The following is an 18,477-nucleotide window of genomic DNA, read 5'->3' as shown; positions in this document are numbered from 1 at the left end:
ATGATTAATGTGTCTCATTGTTTCCCATACAAAACATACTAAATAATAGCTTTTTTAATATGACAATAATATGAATGCAAAGTTAAAATTGAAAAACCAAGCACTCAGAAGTCGAGAAATGCAGAATTGAGGGTGAAGGCTGACCCTTAACTGTCACCCTTTGTGCTTATTAGTGATTATTTAAAAGTAAAGAGTAATGCATGTTAGATCTGAACTGATATAAGAATTGTACACAGAGACCCTGATTCAGTAAAATACTTAAGCACATGACTAACTTTAAGCATATGTTCAAGTTCTGTTGAATGGGAATGGATTTACTCATGAACTTCACATGTTTAATGGTTTGCTAACCTGGAGCTAAAGCATTCTAACAACATAGCCCTATCTCACAATGTTTACATGGGCAAAATTCCCAGTGATGCCAATATTGTTTTTTCCTAAGTATTGGTTGTAGAATGTGACTCAAAATGCTCAACTACCAAACCAACTGAAAACAAAATGCCAATTGTATTTACCTAAAGTTGGAAACAAAATACATTGGGAAGTCTTGGGTTCTGAATTTTGAAGTGTTTCGCCTGGTGTTTAGTCACTTTACCTATAAATAGGTGAGTTTGGTAAATTCAAATATTTAAAACTGCCACAAGAAGCAGAAAAATGACTTCTCAAGACTATTAGTACCAACTTAAAGGTCAAAATGCAAGCAATAAGAGACATGCAGTTAGAATTAGGAGGAGCATTGCCAGCAGATCAAGAGAAGTGATTATTCTCCTTTATTTGGCTCTGGTGAGGCCACATCTGGAGTATTGTGTCCAGTTCTGGGGCCCCCACTATAGAAAGGATGTGGATACATTGAAGAGGGTCTAGTAGAGGGTGACCAAAATTATTAGGAGTCTGGAGCGCATGACCTATGAGGAGAGACTGAGGGATTTGGGTTTGTTTAGTCTTCAGAAGAGAAGTGAGGGGGGATTTGATAGCAGCCTTCAACTTCCTGAAGGGAGGTTCCAAAGAAGATGGAGAAAGTTCATAGTAGTGACGGATGGCAGAACGAGGAGCAATGGTCTCAAGTTACAGTGGGAAAGGTCTAGATTGGATATTAGGAAAAACTATTTCACTAGGAGGATGGTGAAGCACTGGAATGGGTTACCTAGGAAAGTGGTAGAATCTCCATCCCTAGAGGTTTTTAAGTCTCAGCTTGACAAAGCCCTGGTTGCTTTGATTTAGTTGGGACTGGGGGCTGGACTTGATGACCTGCTGAGGTCTCTTCCATCTCTATGATTCTATGATTCTAGGATTCATTTGTTAGTTATCACTCTGGCTATTTTGAATTCTCACTGCTTTTCTTTTTATGGCAGCTTTGATAAGGCTACTTTGCAATATCCTTACTCATGCTGAGTAGTAGTTCATGCCATTTGGACCACATAGTGGTGCAGATTCCCACTCAGCATAGGTAACGGTATCATAGTCTTGCCCAGGGTATATCACTTCAGGTGTTTTACAACACATCTTACCATCTGTAGAATGATTGTAGAGTGTTTCTTTGCAGGTTATGAGTGTGAGCCATATAACAACCCTGCTGATTTTTTTCTGGATGTCATTAATGGAGACTCAACTGCTGTGGCATCAAGCAAGACTGATGATGCTGACCTAGGTATGAAACTGAATTTCTTCATAAAGTTAGAAGCTGATTTGCAGGGTGATAAAATGTGTTTTGGATGTATCAATTCAGGAATGAAAAAAATCACTTTCAGGTGCATTAAGTTAACAGTAATAGTTTCTTCCATACATAAATTCAAGAGTTACTTAGACACCCGCATTATACACACGAGAGGGACAAAATCTTCTATAATATTTCTTCACTACAAAATCTCCCTTTATGAAGCCATCTCATGATTATGTACAGCATGAAATAACTTTTGTGTGTAACATTTAATATCCATTGCTGTTCCATGAAAGGCAATAATTACATGTGTCTCCTTCCCCCCAACAGTAAAGACTGCTCTGCCAATGAAATAAATAGCAAAACTCCCATTGTCTTTCATGAACACCACATTCAGTGCCAAATTGTGATACAGTAGTACCAAAATACTAAGATGTTTTCTAACTATGTGCTGTAAATCATAATATTAGCTTTGCATGTATACTTAATGCATAAAATATTTGTCATGTTATCAGATTGATTTTGTTTTTCCATCTAGGCAATGTTAGTTTGTTGCTCATAAATTCAGCTGAGATAATTGATCATTAATATCAATTTATTCAGGAACTAAACCATACATGATTATCATAATGACATTAACACTGATATGGACTGTTCTACTACAACCCCACATAGGGATTGATTTTTTTTTAATCTCAACAAAATTATAAAAAGAGATGTCTGCTCTACACACAGTCTATGTACACCTATAACTGTTAGGATGTGATATTTAAAAATGAAAAAGCTATATTAGTGCAATCCCTAGTTTGGATGCAGTTACACTAGTATAAAAGTGATTTATACTAGTGTAGTTTGTCCATCTTTTGTTCATCTTAACATATAGGAATAATCTCTACATAGGCATTAGCACCTTTTATACCACTATAACTATATTCACAGTAGGGGGCACTGTCCCACTTTTATCTATGCCAGTGTTTCTCAACCTTTTTTTTATAAAGTACCCTTTTAAAAAATATATATATAAGCAGGGCTCGACAAATCAGTGATTATACTCACTTGTGGCAAGTAGATTTCAGCCAGTCGTCCCGTTCACCGGTGGTGCGCGCATGTGCAATGTGGGTCTTCTCCATGCGCAGTGTGGGGCTGGCAAGTAGATTTTGCCACGGTTTGTCAAGCCCTATATATAAGTACCCCCTTTTTAAAAAATTATAAGTACCCCCAGTGCCTATAGTTTTCAGACACACAACATTTTTTCCTACCATTGCAACACATTTGTTTAAACAATTTAATCATAGCAGGGCAGGCAATGAAATTTTGGGGTGTTAAAAAGTGCAAAAATAATAAAGTGCTGTAAAACTTAAAACAAAAATTAAGTTTTCTCCAAATTTCAGTTGTGTTGATGTACCCCCCAGACTTCTCTCAAGTACCCTGTAGGGTACTCGTACCACTGGTTGAAAAACACTGATCTATGCCACTGTGGTAAAAGCAGCACAACTTTTGTGCACAGATAACCCCTAACTTTTGTGATGAAAAGTTAGTCAAGGAATGATTGGCTTTGAGACCCTTCATTCCGAGTAAATTTTCTCTCATTTGAGGGAGTCTATTTTCCCCTTTTACAGCCTGATCCTAAAGTGACCATACAGTATAGTGAGTTTTGGATCAAGAGCTATATGCACACACGCTGTAGGAGGAAAATATACCCCTTAAGAATGAAGAGATTCAGTCAAGGTTGCAGAATGATTCCTACACAGTATCAAAAGCCTCTCAGGGACTTTCTTTTGATTTCAACTGAATTAAAGTAATTACTAGTATTTTTTGTTCTAAATTAAAAAATAAATTTGTAGTTTTCAGAGACTATAACAAACAAGTGCCTGATCCTGGCCCATTACATTCATTAAGAGCTTTATCAGTGACTTCAAATGAGTGCGGGATCAAGCCCCAGATGAGAAACTCAAGTCCTCCCACACCAAAGGCATATACTGTAAATAATCCAGAATTGAATCAAACATGAAAATAAATAGAAATAAAGGGATAATAAAGGCTTGGGTGTGTTTTTAATGCCTATAAATCTCAGTGCTGGCACATTAATGACATTTCCGAACTATACTATACCTAGCCAATATTGAATTCATTTTTATAAGTGATTTAACAATGGTTTAAACAAACCATTATTAAGATATAATTTCTGCTGCACAATATAAGTAAAATATAAACCTTTAAGGGCTAAATTTAGCATCTAAGATCTAGAGAAATCTGCCCTCCATGCAACTCTTATGTTTCACCAGTCTAACCATGAATTGTTTAAAATATTTATTTACATATTGAGTCTTTAACACTTGACAGATTTGAGGAACCAAAATTAACGCAATACTTTTCAAAATGACATAGATCAGCTGATTTGGGTGATTAGGCAGATACAACTGTTCTTACTAGGGGTGTGTCTAGACTACAGAGTTTTGTCGACAAAACTGGACTTTTGTCGACAAAACTATACCTGCGTCTACACTACCGCTGAGTTCTGTTGACATAATGTCGACAGAACTCAGCAGTTTTGTCGACGCTGGTAAACCTCATTTTATGAGGCATAACACTTTCTGTTGACAGAGTTTCTGTCGACAGAAGGTGTTATTGAATGTAAACTGTCCTTTGCATCTACACTACCATGTCGACAAAGCAGCTTGCTTTGTCGACAGAACTCAATGTAGTCTAGACGCTCTTTGTCGACAGAAGTTTTGTTGACAGTATCTGTCGACAAAACTTCTGTCGACAGAAGCCTGTAGTCTAGACGTACCCTAGTGGTCCCTGACAATCTTTCAGGTGGGCTGTGGGCTCAGGGCACCCCCGTCAGCGGAAAGTCTGCACTAGCACTTTATCCCCATGCCTCCCCCCACTCCCCTGTGATGTTGGAGTGACAACTCTAGCTTCCCACTGTGGAATGGGGAAGCCTGGAGGGCCAGATCCAGTTTTGGGGGAAGGAAGTGACTCCACCTGCTGCTGTTCCTCCTCCCTCCTGGGAGACAGTACTGCAGGAAACCACTTACCTGGAGTCATTCCAAGCTACTCCTATTGGCAGGAATCATGGCCAATGAAAGTGGGGGGCAGTGCCTGGGAGTGGCATACCGAGGCCCCACAACTTCATCCCCCTCATGGACCCCTCTCACTGAGACCCCACATCTCCACCCCACTCCTCCACCCTGTCCCTTCTTCTCATACCCTGATCTTTAGTCCACGCCAATGCCCTATCTCCCACTCAAACCTCCCACTACTGCACACAACCTCCTTCCAGCCCGATCCCCCATCCCTAGCCCTCTCCTACACCTTACCTCCTGGCTAAACTCCATATCCCCAGCCTTCTTGCACCCATTTTGTGAACATGGGTGGTTTTCTGAAGGTCCCTGGAAAGGACTGCATTGAGTAAGATGAACTATGGACCAAAAAAATGGAGAACCACTGTTCTAGACTGAATGGAATGGATTAATTTAACTAAATAAGCCACTGTAATTGCTATCTCATTGATTAGCAACAAAATCTTCAGTGTAACTTTATGGGCTTGATTGCTGGAGAATTACTTTTTTTTCTGTACATTCAATAAAAGGTAATAAAGTATTTTTTTCTCTTTAACCTGAAGATAACATTGAAGAACACATCAACCGTGATAAGACTTTGGCAGAGAAGTTAGCAGAACACTATTGCAGATCCACCTACTACAGAGAAACAGAAGAAGTATTAGAGAAAATTTCTTTGGAGAATAAAAAGAAAGTGAAGACAATTTTCAGACGAATTACATATGCCACTTCTTTCTTCCATCAGCTCAAGTGGGTTTCTAAACGCACATTGAAAAACTTAATAGGCAACCCTCAAGCCTCTGTAGCTCAGGTAATCATAGTTAACAGTTGTAAATCTGATTTGATTTAGAACATTTAATCTGAAGATGGATTAAGCACAATTTTGCACCTGCAAATTATTTGGCCTAAAATTTGCACCTAAAATAGAATCTAAAAATAGTAAATTTGCACCTAAAATTGTATCTGAACCTCTGAGCTATAAAATGTGGAGCTAAATGATCCTAAATAAAGAGCATAACAGGAACATTCAAGAATTCATTAGCTTACATTTACCTTTATTTTAGATGTGCAGAGACTGATTCTCCTCACATTACATCATTAAGGACGCAGTTCTGCCACACTGATTCACAATAAGTAGTACCTTACTCTGCAAGTAGTCCTTGGCACCCCTACCACCACATTACAGGAAAAGCTGGCTCTCAGAATTTGGTTATTACCTCTGAGTTGTACACTAGGCAATACATCTGTATGCCAGGATCTGGCCCACTGTGCTTTGTTTTTACTCCCAAAGGAAAGAAAATTAGCAAGTGTTATATAGCATAATTATGTCCTAGGACCTAAGTCAAAGACAGAGATATTTTCATGGTCTTCTAATATATATGCAACTTCACATATAAAGTTGATGGCTGCACCTAAAGTACATGATGTGCTATTTAAAATGTGCAATGCAAAATGTAAACATAGTGTGGTTGTGGCAGGTCTTAAAGTAGGGGAAGCATATTTATAGTGAAGAGTCAAGACCTTCTTAACATTGTATTTTTGGAAATTCAGCAGAGTACTATGACATTCATGGATTTTTAAAATCTACAAGTTGCCTTTAAATAAACAATTTGTTATTGATTTCTTCTGGGGGATAAGAAATTAGGAAATAACATTAATTAACTAGATCTGGAGAGCCTTACTCCAGTAGCACTCCCATTTGAATACGAGAAGGAATCCAACCCATAATAAAAGTTTCTATAAGTTGTCTGGATTAAGAAAAAACATCTTAAGGGCTGCATCTAGACTGGCCTGTCTACACTGGCCGCGAGTATTTGCACAAGAACACTGACCTTGTACTGCACAAAATCAGTGCTTCTTGCGCAAATACTCTGATGCTCCTGTTCAGGGATAAGCCCTCTTGCGCAAGTATTCTTGCGCAAGGGGGGCAGTGTAGACAGCAATGTTAATTTCTTGCGCAAGAAAGCCCGATGGCTAAAATGGCCATCGGAGCTTTCTTACACAAGAGAGCGTCTACACTGGCACGGATGCTTTTGCGCAAAATATATGCTTTTGTGCATAAGCATCCATGCCAGTGTAGACACTCTCTTGCGCAAATACTTTTAATGGAAAAACTTTTCCGTTAAAAGTATTTGCGCAAAGTCATGCCAGTCTAGATGCAGCCCTTGAGTAAAATAAAATCAATAGCAAAGAGAAATGTGTTCAGAGTCCCTCGGGTTAAAAAGCTTTGTATGTGTATATCTGTATGTTGAAGGTATGGATATCTCAAATAATTGCTGTGCAAAAGCTTGACCTTGTGATAAGAATTATGCTCTCAAGTGCTTTATATTACTCTAGGGTTAATGGTTCTGGCTTTTTTCTCACAATCTTTTCTATTTCCCAAAACCTAATTAAAAATGGATTTCAAACCCAGTCTATAAATGGTACACAGTTCACTAAGCCATGTTTGCTAATCCTCTCTAAATTGGTTTTGATATGATCCTTTTTTCTCACTATAGTTGGCTTAGTGACTGAATTATCCCTGACATTTGGTCCTTTCGGCAGGTTTTTAACATGTATCAAATGCTTTACAGTGTTAAGACTTATGCGTCCCACATGCTTAATCATGATTGAACTGCCCAATACTATTATTTTTTCTGAGATTTTCTTCACTTCTACTTAGTGTTAAGAAATTGTGACACGCAGATATAATCATGCTGATTATATCACTGAATCCACTGATAATTTTGCTATTTTTTAAAAAAAAATCCAAGTTGCATGTTTCTATTTCCACAGAGTCAGATTCGGATACCCTTACTTATGTTGAATAACACTTACTCCATGAGCAGAGTGCTATTTAGTGCAAAGCTGTAAGAATCTTACTCTTAGGGTTAAATCCTGCCCATCTTTAGAGTGAAAAGTCAGTTCCAAAACAACTGTCTAAAGAAACAGAATATGACTTGCCTCAGCTAGCCAACAGGAAATTCTTACCAGAGAGGTGAGTCAACTCTCTCTGGGAGCTAGGCACCTAAATCTAGGTGGTAGGAAGATGCCTAGTTTTACTCAGCAATCCACAAATGGGCATCCACTACCTGGAGTCATTTAGTTTAAGTACTTAAGGCATTTTTTGTGGGAATAAGTTAGGTAGCTGCTCCTTACCACCCAAAAGCAGCCACTGAAGGAGGTGGGGATGGCACTACTTTTTTATAAACTTTTAGCCAATGATTAGAGCACTCACCTGGGTTGTGGAAGACACATGTCAAATTCCCCTTCTCTGCTACAGGGGGAGAAAGGATTTCAGCAGGTATCTTCTACCTCTCAGAAGAATGCTCTAACCATAGAACTCAGTCTCTCCTGCTGACGCTGTTCTACAGTGGATAACAAATGGAAGTATGATTAGAGCAGGGGAACTGGCCTCAGGTAGCTTCCCTATCACTGGGCAATCGAGTCATTTCCTCCACCCCTTTTCTGGCCTAATGACTGCCCCAATGTGTATAAATACTTAAACTACCATAGTCGAGGGTGTAGGCACCTCTATGCATTTGTGGATTCCACCCCTACCGTTTATATGCTCTAGACCTTCTCTCATCTCTCATCGCTCTGTCTCTAGTTGCATACATATATTTCTTGTCAAACTATAGTCATCACCTAAATATTTATGTCGTTTTTGCAATTTTGAACTTTTAAAAATATTCATTACAAGTGGATATTGTATTTCTCTTTTTAAATTATTTTATTTTATTTTATTTTAGCTGTGTGTTACAATTTTCCTGGGTCTAGTTGTAGGTGCCATTTTCTTTGGGATAAAAGATGATTTTACCGGTGTGCAAAACAGGTTAGTCAACTCATGCAGTAAATATCAATAGGGCTGATAAAACCTATGTGTTATCACCATAATGAAAATTTGAGGTTAAAAATGAGCTTTTCTTGTCTTTTGTGAGCTACCACATTAAAGCAAATGCATACCTATAAAACATAAATTACAAAATAATCTCTAATCCTGCTGTGAGCAATATTTGGCTAGATCTCTCCAACTACGTAGAGTTCATTGCAGAGTTGAGTTGTAGGGACCATGGGCAGTCAGTGAAGGTAGGTCTGGGGCTTGCCGCTCCCAGCCCACTGACTCTAGGAGTTATCTCCACTGCGGCTCTGCAGAGCAGCCCCCCCTTATCAACTAATCGTGTAGTTGATACAAATTGTATCGATTACATGATTAGCCAAATAACCACTCGTCAACATCCTTAACGTCTATTACTTTTTAAGTTTTAATGAGTTTTACTAAACAAGTTAAGGGCCTCAGTCCACTCTTAGGTAATGTCTACACTACAATTTTTTGCGGCAGAAAATATGCTAATGAGGGACTCATTAGCATGTCACGATGTCATTAGCATATTTTCTGCCGATTCTTTTTGCGCAAGGGGTTTTTGCCCAAAAAGAAGCAGTGTAGCCGATTCCGTTCTGTGCAAAAAACCCGTTTCCCACAAGGTCCTTATGCCTGTCCGGGAGAGGCATAAGGATCTTGTGGAAAAAGGGGTTTTTGCGCAAAACGGAAGTGGCTACACTGCTTCTTTTGGGGCAAAAACCCCTTGCGCAAAAAGAATCGGCAGAAAATATGCTAATGACATCGCAACGCATGCTAATGAGTCCCTTATTAGCATATTTTCTGCCGCAAAAAATTGTAGTGTAGACATAACCTAAGAGTGGACTGAGGCCCTTAACTTGTTTAGTAAAACTCATTAAAACTTAAAAAGTAATAGACGTTAAGGATGTTGAAGAGTGGTTATTTGGCTAATCATGTAATCGATACAATTTGTATCAACTACACGATTAGTTGATAAGGGGGGGGGCCGCTCTGCAGAGCCGCAGTGGAGATAACTCCTAGAGTCAGCGTGAGCCATGACTGAACAGTCCCAGATGGTGTTGGCTCCAGACCGCGGTGTCTCTGCATTTTAAATGCAGTAAGTGCCACTAGGCTCTTACTACATTTAAAATGCAGAGCCGCAGTGCAGGTGGCTCCTGGAGCTGGTGTGAGCTGGGACCAAGCAGTCCTGGCACATGCTAGCTCTAGGACCGCTGAGCCTTACTGCAGTTAAGGGCCCATTTCTTACTACATTTAAAATGCAGAGGCACAGTGGTCCTGGGCTGACGTGAGCTGGGATTGCTCAGTCCTGGCTTGCACTGGATCCAGCAGCCCCTGTTCGTGGCAGCCCAGGATGGCCATGGGCTAGCCATGGGCTGGGGCTGCTCCCCACTGGGACCCCCAAAGACAGGGGCTGCTGCCAGAGCAGCATCTGCCCACAGCGAACCTTGGCCCACCGCAGACAGAGACTGCTTCGCAGCAGCCTCCTCTCCATTTCTTCTCCCCACTCCCTGCTATCTCTGGTAGAGTCAACTGAGGGCGGCAGGTGACTCCTCCCAGCTTTTAAGCTGACTTCCCCCAGCATCGGCTCCTGTTTTGCCACCCCCCTTGCTGCCTCTGATACAGGCAGCAAGGGGGGGAGGAAGCGAGTAGTCAAGTACTCGCCTCAACTATCCAATAAGTTTAGCCAGTGCTTGGTTCTGCCCTGAGGGCAGGGGACTGGACTCGATGACCTATTGAAGTCCCTTCCAGTTCTATGATTTGATGATTCTACTTGACTACTCGCTTACATCCCTAATACATGTATGAAGATAATTGGTTTAGCTGTTTGAATGAAAATGCTTTAAAACTTGTTTTCCCAGGTCTATTTTAGGGACACAATTATTCAGGATTCAGCTAATGAATCTCACTTAATGATACCTTGCTTCTCTGGTGATGAGTTATTAAATGTTATGAATTAGTTAAGGAAACCAACACGACCAGAAAAGCATAATAAAATATACTTTGCTCATTTATATTTTGTAAAGAATTCTTAGTTATATAAATCCATCCTACAGTATCTATTTTTAAATCTCTGCTGAGAAATAAGGAAAGACAGGAAATTTGTGCATGAATTATGGAGTATGTGGAGTAGAAAAGCACATAATGGTGAATGCCAGTAGTTTTTCAGAAGAGTTTAGACATGGTCTTTAATAAAAGTACTGAAAATATATGCAAAATAAATTAATAAAGAATGTATGTAGCTGATTTTGTAAGTGTAAATATTTGTTTTACCATAGAGTTGGAGCAATGTTCTTCATGACTACCAATCAATGTTTCAGCAGTATTTCAGCTATTGAACTTTTTATCGTGGAAAAAAAGATATTTATGTAAGTGAAGCTGGATGTAATGGGTTACATTTTCTGTTGTTAACAATGCTTATTCAACTGCTAGTCTTTTTGTCACCTTATTAAATTGTCATCCACATATGACCATTTAGTTATTCAAACTGATCAAATTATTCATTGCAAGTTGTTTTCATTGCAAACATATTTTTAAATCCTGTTAGTAGATTGTTTGCAAATTAAATCATCACTTGTGTGGATAGTTTTGTGTGGATGGTTTTATCCATAAAACCTCATAGTTTAGATAGTCACATTGCAAGTTGTTTGCTTACTTCTGTTACCAGAATCATATGGAGTTGATAGTAATTGGGTACCGGGAACTTTACAGGCTTTCTGTAAGTTGTGTGTTTTCATTATGCAAGCTGTACATTAAAGATTATGGGTAATACTGAGAGGTCTGTGTACACAATTGTGTACAACAATATACATGCATATTTGCATTTGTAATGATCAAAATTGTAATTATGCATCTCATTGGCCATTTGTATGTGTAATTACAGTATGTGCAGAAATGCATTCTTATTTATCCATTTGGAATTGCATGCATGATTTATCAAAACCTGTCCATATGTGAAAATGGTTTGATTGAAAATAGTTTGATTGCTTTATAATAGATGCGGTATGAAATATGCTGTATATATTTCTGTGTTTTAGACATGAATATATCAGTGGGTACTACAGAGTGTCTTCATACTTCATCTCAAAGCTAATGGCTGATCTAATACCCATGAGGACTTTACCAAGCATCATCTTTACCTGTATAATTTATTTCATGTTAGGTAAGTGCCCTATCCACAAGTTGTATTAAAACTAAAAAGAAAATTGCTTCAGAACCAAGAGTGCTGATGGTGTTGTCTCGCCCTTTGGCTTGAAGCAATTTCATATACAAATTTACAGCTTGGTTCAATGGCTCTCTACACCCCCACTATACAAATTGTTCAAACATCCCTATTAGCATAATGCAAGAACAGAACAAATATCATCTCTAGTCTGAGTTTTTCCTTAAAGAGATGAGCCACCAGGGCACTATTAGGCTATACAGTAAGAATATTTACATGAAACAGAGGTGATTCAGAAACCCATGCCTAATCTACAGTTGCCAAGCACCCCCTGGGAGTTTTGGCATTCCAATACTCATGGGTGACCTGTCCCCACTGGAAACAAGTGAAATACTATTTGATGTGCATTGCTTATTGCTGATTTCAACTGCTATATGGCGTGAGGTGTGAGCTGCTCTCTACACAGTTTTTCTATGGTGATAACTTGAGCCACTAGTGAATCAAGAAGCTGCCTCTTTTACCTTGGCTTGGCTGAGACACATTACAGCTTTTTCTCCCTTCATGTAACTGAAAAATTCCATCTACAATCCCTCAACTGCTTCCACAAATACACATACCAATTCTGTTCTAGATCAATGATTCTCAAACTGAAAGCCATGGACCATTATTGGTCCGCGGCCGCCTCCCAGGTGGTTTGTGGTTCAAGTTCAGCCCCCTCTTCCTCCTTCAGCAGAGAGCCCACGCTGGCTCTGCAGCCTTTTCCTCCCTCCCCCAGATGGTTGGAGCACCAGTGTTGGATTCCTGCTGGGGGGGGGACCCCAAGCCTCTCTGCACGATCCAGCTTGCAGGGAACAAGTGCTCACCCTCCTCTGGCTGGGGAAATAGCAGCACGCGGGCACAATGCTTGGAGGCTTTCCCTGCTGCTCCCATTGGCCAGAATCTGGCCAATGGGAGCAGCAGGAGGCAGTGTCTGGGATCAGTGCAGTGTATGAAGGCAAGTAAGTGCCCCCTCATGTCCAGACTCCAACACTTGCAGCCCCCTCACACAACCCCATCTCGCTGAGACCCTGCACACCCAGCCTGCTCCTACATCCTCCTCCCTGGCCAGCCCCCCTTCCCCCAGCCTGCTCCTGCCACCTCCCCCCTGGCCAGACACCCTACCACCAGCCTGCTCCTGTCCCCACCCTCCTGGCCAGATATCTACCTCCAGCACACTCCTGCCTCCTCCCTCCTTGCCAGTCACCCTACATCCAGCCTGCTCCAGCATCCTCCTTTGCTCCTGCACCCTCCCCCTTGACCAGACACCCTACCTCCAGCCCACTCTGCACTCCACCTCATATCCAGATCTCGCACCTTCACCCCCACCTGCACCCTAACTCCTACCCAGATCCTGCACCTTATCTCTCTCTGAAAGCTCTCTTCCACACACTGGACCCCTCATTGTTGTCCCAACCCCAGAGCTAGGGGGATCCACAAAATCCACTAACCCTGGAACCCCAGAAAAGTTAATCTGGCCTATGAAAAGCCCTTTCTTACTGATTAAATTAAACCATTCTCCCTAGCTTCAGCACTAGCAAAATGGCTTGGGTGTAATTATGTAATTAATGGAGTTTCCATTAGCAACCGGTGGTCTACGGAAAGGTCTGTATTGAGCCACGTGGGCCACGGGCCAAGAAGTTTGAGAACCACTGATTCTAGACAAATTCCCTTGTCTTTGTGCCTGTGAACTTCTCAGAACCAGCAGGGCATAGGAATTTGGGATACCGATCCTTGGGACTTGCAGATAGTAATCCAAAATGCATGGTTTGGTGGGGGGGAAGGCAGACATTTCTTGAATCAATCCTCTCACAAAATTTGTTCTAATAAGTGAGGTCAATTACATATGTTAGGATATACTGACAGCCTTCTTGTTCTGCTCCCTAAGGTTTGAAGCCAAGAGCAGATGCCTTCTTTATAATGATGTTTACTCTTATGATGGTATCCTACACAGCCACTTCTATGGCGCTAGCGATTGCAACAGGACAAGATGTGGTAGCTGTGGCTAATCTACTCATGACCATCACATTTGTTTTTATGATTGTGAGTAGCATAATTATGTTTTTATTTATTTAGACATAAGCCAAAGCAGCTGTGAAATTCAGAGTCAGATTGAGATCTGAATTTGAATTCTGCAAAAGAAAATCAAGAATCTGGAGCTTTTATGTTCCACTTTGTCCCAATATATACATTTAGGCCCTCCAATAGGGCAGGGCAAAGGGAGCAGCTGTCCCAGGATCCAGCGATTCAAAGGGGCCCAACGCTCCCAGCTGTTGCTGCCACTACTGTGGCGGTGTAGCCAGAGTCCCGGACGCTTTAATTTGCTGCCAAAGCCCCTCAGGACAGTGCTGGAAGAAGGGCCGACATCACAGTCCAAGTGGCTATGATGGCCTGCTACCCCAGCCCTGCTCCTTCTACCCAAGGCCCCGCCCCTTTCGGGAGCATGGAGCTGGCCCCTCCATACCTCATCCAGGGGTCTAATGAGTCTGTCAGCTCACCTGCATACATTAACGAAAATCACAAAATTCAGTCTTGTTTCTGAACTTCTGCAGAAATGTGGGGTTATGGTGGATTTTGTATTTGATGTTGTAGTTAGGGTCAAGGTTTAGTGGTAAGAATCATGGGGAAGAAGAGGGGATGGATCATGCCAGAGGTAAGAGTGGGTGTGGTGTGCTGTATGATTTTCAATTAATGCATAGTTTCCTGTAGGACTGTTGCAACCAGCAACATCTAGAGAGAACCTGAGCTGATCCATGGTGGGGGAGCAGACAGGAGGCTTAGGTGTGATCTATACTATGCATTTAGGTAGAAGTTAACTACATTAGATTGATTTTCTAATCAGTGAGTTCACACTACTGTCACCTTCACAGGCTGTTAAAGTTGGTTTTGGTGGTACTCCTTTTCACAGGGAGTAACTAAATTGACTTTATAGTGTACATGCAGCATTGTGAAAGTCGACTTTCTGGGCCTCTGAGAGGTGTACCACAGTGCACTGCTATGATGGCTCTGGCCAGGATTTGCGACTCTACAGTAATTCCTCACTATAGATATGTTTCAGAAAATGATCGTGTTAAGTGAAAACGTGTTATACGGGATCAATTTTCCCATTGAAAATAATGGAAAAGGTGGGGGTTGCGTTTCAAGTGGTGGTGTCTGTTGGGACCGGGACATAAGGTTGGGGAAGAAAGGGGACTGGGTTACAGCAGGGAGGGGAGGTGTTTGGCTCTGGGGAAGGAAAGGGGAGGAGAGAAGAGGGGGATTTTGTGTTTGACATAATATTTTATTTAAAAATGAAGCCTGGCCAATTGGGGCGAAGCCCCCATCTGGCCGCAGCATCATAACACGCCTGCACCCCCCCAGACTCCAAACCTGAGCCAATCATACACTGGAACCCCCTGTCCTGAGCCTCTCACATCCCCAAGCTCCTGCACCCCCACATCCCCAGTCTTTTGCCACAACACTCCTGGACCATCCACACACTGCAAATCTGTGTCCTGAGCCCATCATACTCCCAGCCTCCCTGCACTGAGCCCTTCATGAACCCAGCCCAAACTCTTGCACTTTCACAGCCACAAGCCTGCAGCTTTCTCAGCACCCCAACCCTCCCCCTGACCTCAACACTCTCCATCCTGGAGCCCCCTCCCTGAGCCAGCATCCTCTTCTCTACTCCTCCTGCACCCAAATTCCCTCCCAGAGTTTGTACCTCTCACCCCTTCCCAGTGCTTTTTTGTGATGGTATGCCCCGGGATGGTGTACCAGCACCTATTTTCTCCCGACGTGCGGAGAAATTTTTTTTTTTTTTTTTTTTTTTTGCTCAACAGCTCTTTCCTCCACCCCCTGGTACATGGCTCTTCACACTCTATCCACCCCTATTTTGGCTCTTCGTCTCTAGCTGGTTGGCCACCCCTGTATTAGGGGAATGGAGGAACATGCTCCTTGAGGAGATACATGCTGAATGTGAGTACAGGCGAGCATTCAGGGACTGGAAACTAAGAAACCAGAAGAGACTGTCATTCATGGTGAATGTGATGGACCACATGGTGGCTTTCCAGGATGTGTTCCTGCAGAGGCCCCTCTCCAGCCTTTGCAGAGTAACATTCCCTCATTACCGGGATCCATAGACTTCTCTCCTGGGGCCCTAGAACACTTGTGTATGTTTGTGTGTGAAGTCAAGGGCATCCTCCATGCTGTATCGCCAGAGCAAAAGGCTTTCCTTCCCACATCACTGATTCCTCCCCCGCCCACTCCCAACCTGAACTCCTTTTCTTTTAATTTGTGTTTCCTAAATAAAATCACATGATGTCTGAAACAGCAGTCTCTTTATTGCTTGTTTTGAGGATGGAGGAGAACAGAAGAAGCAAGCATAGTGAAAGCTGGGGCATATTGTTAAGTGCAACAGGCATGACTCTCAAATTTGACCATTCATAAAGCCATCTTTCAATGTATCTCTGAATCATTGCCCCTCACTGAGCTTTCCTTATTGCCCTGGTGTGTGGCTGCTCATAATGTGTGGGTAGGTACTCTGCCTTAAGACTTCACCCTGTACCATAAACCTTCCCCTTGCCCTCACAAATATTATGGACATAACATGAGCACACAACAGACTGCCACCACAATAGGAATGTTATTTTGCTGAGGTCTAACCCAGTCAGTAAACTACAGAACCTTCCCTTTAAACATCCAGAAGTATGTTCTACCACCATTTTGCACCAGCTCAGCCTGAAGTTGAACTACTCCTTACTGTGGTCCAGGCTGTACCCATGTACAGCTTGCAGCTTTGTGGACAGACAGGAGTTCCTAAAGATGCACATATCATGCACCTTTCCAAACCATTCCATGCTGATGTCAGTGAATTGGTCGTTGTAATCCACCAGTGCCTGCAGCACCATCGAAAAGTACCCTTTACAGTTTATGTGCTCCTTGGCAAGGTGATCAGGGGCTAAGATAGGAATATATGTTCTGTCTGTCACCCCACCACAGTTGGGGAACACCAGCTCAGCAAAGCCTTCCATTATGTCCTCCACATTTCCAAGGGTCACTACTCTATGCATCAGGAGGGGATTGATTGTCTTGGCCATTTAGATCACTACATCTCCCACTGTAGATTTTCCCAAACTGATTCCCATCTAACCAGTAGGGGTATGTCTACACTACCACCCTAGTTCGAACTAGGGTGGTTAATGTAGGCAACCGAAGTTGCAAATGAAGCCCGGGATTTAAATATCCTGGGCTTCATTTGCATCTTGCCGGGTGTTGCCATTTTTAAAGCCCCGGTAGTTCGGACTCCATGCCCGCGGCTACACGCGGCACGGAGTAGGTAGTTCGGATTAGGCTCTCTAATCCGAACTACCGTTACTCCTCATGGAACGAGGTGTACTGGTAGTTCGGATTAGAGAGCCTAATCCGAACTACCTACTCCATGCCGCGTGTAGCCCCGGGCACGGAGTCTGAACTACCGGGGCTTTAAAAATGGCAGCACCCGGCAAGATGCAAATGAAGCCCGGGATATTTAAATCCCGGGCTTCATTTGCAACTTTGGTTGCCTACATTAACCACCCTAGTTCGAACTAGGGTGGTAGTGTAGACATACCCTAGCTGTCTGAGGGCAATTGCCACACACTTCTCCATTGTCAGAATGGGTCTCATTCTGGTTTACAGTAGGACTTTACACCAAATATAGCCCTCCACGGTTGATTAGCTATGTAATTCATCCACACTACTAAGCCTGTGTGCCATGTTTAGGGAGCACTTAGGTAGAATCCTGTAGTACTAGTTTTCATGAGGAGTAATGCTATTCCTGACCATGTATAGCCAAAGCTAGGCTAGTGTAGATGCTGCGCTGCCAGAAATCCAACCCAATTGGCCTCTGGGAAGCCTCACGTAGCTGCTGACTACTTTGGCCATACCTTGTGTCTCTGGTACTCTGTCACTGAGCTCAAAAAGCCCCTGGAACTGTAGAATGGCCTGTCCCATCTGGCCAGCTTTGCGAGCCCTTTGTGAGCGAACAGCACACCGCGGGACATGTGGACATGAGTTCCACCACCAATCTGTCTGACACTGCAACGACAGTGAGTTCTTGTGCTCCCACAACCTCCACTTCCCAGGGGCACAGAAAAACTCCAGCCTGGAGTGGTCAGGAGATCCTGGACCTCATCAAGGTGTAGGAGGATGAAGCCATCCTCACAGAGCTCAGGACCAAAAAACAGAGTGCCTATATCTATGGCAGGATTGCAGCCAGCCTCACAGTGAAAGGCCATGCCAGGACCTTTGAGCAGTGCATTGTGAAAATCAAGGAACTGTGGCAGTCCTATCAGAAGGCCAAGGTGTGGTGCAGATGCTCTGGGGTGGCACCTCACACCTGCTGCTTCTGCAACCAGCTGGATGCCATTCTGGAAGGGGGGCAGACAGCTCCCCCACCTTGTTCATCGAGTTGGGACAAGACAAGCCTGGTGTCAGCCTGCAGGAAAGCAGGGTGGCAGAGGGCCACGAGTAGTAGGAGAAAGAGGCTAGCTAGATGAAAATGTCCGAGAGCCAGGAGCTGCTCTTGACGTTGGAGCCAGTCCACTTCTCCCAGAACGTTCCCAAGCCATTGATGACCCTGTAGAGGGCACTTACAGTGAGTTCTTTAACTGTCTTACTACAAGCAGGATCAGACAATAGGGTGGGTGTGTGTGGCACTCTCTCTCTCTCTGCCTGCTCAGCGTGGGGGGTGTGGAAT

At 42.7% G+C, this 18,477-nt stretch overlaps 1 protein-coding gene across 1 annotated transcript in view; it reads left to right on the top strand.

Moving 5' to 3' along the window:
• Nucleotides 1–18,477, top strand: part of LOC102462623 (broad substrate specificity ATP-binding cassette transporter ABCG2) — a 69,843-nt gene that overhangs the window by 36,266 nt on the left and 15,100 nt on the right. Inside the window, exons 8-13 of the mRNA XM_075929561.1 lie at nucleotides 1,544–1,648; nucleotides 5,286–5,533; nucleotides 8,454–8,536; nucleotides 10,840–10,929; nucleotides 11,599–11,723; nucleotides 13,648–13,802. Coding sequence (XP_075785676.1) covers nucleotides 1,544–1,648; nucleotides 5,286–5,533; nucleotides 8,454–8,536; nucleotides 10,840–10,929; nucleotides 11,599–11,723; nucleotides 13,648–13,802 — 806 coding nt within the window. The remainder of the gene's footprint in view (nucleotides 1–1,543; nucleotides 1,649–5,285; nucleotides 5,534–8,453; nucleotides 8,537–10,839; nucleotides 10,930–11,598; nucleotides 11,724–13,647; nucleotides 13,803–18,477) is intronic.

This window comes from Pelodiscus sinensis, chromosome 5, assembly GCF_049634645.1.
Source record: "Pelodiscus sinensis isolate JC-2024 chromosome 5, ASM4963464v1, whole genome shotgun sequence".
NCBI lineage: Eukaryota > Metazoa > Chordata > Testudines > Trionychidae > Pelodiscus > Pelodiscus sinensis.
The sequence above is the reverse complement of the archived record's forward strand: the minus strand, read 5'-3'. Positions and strand labels throughout refer to the sequence as shown.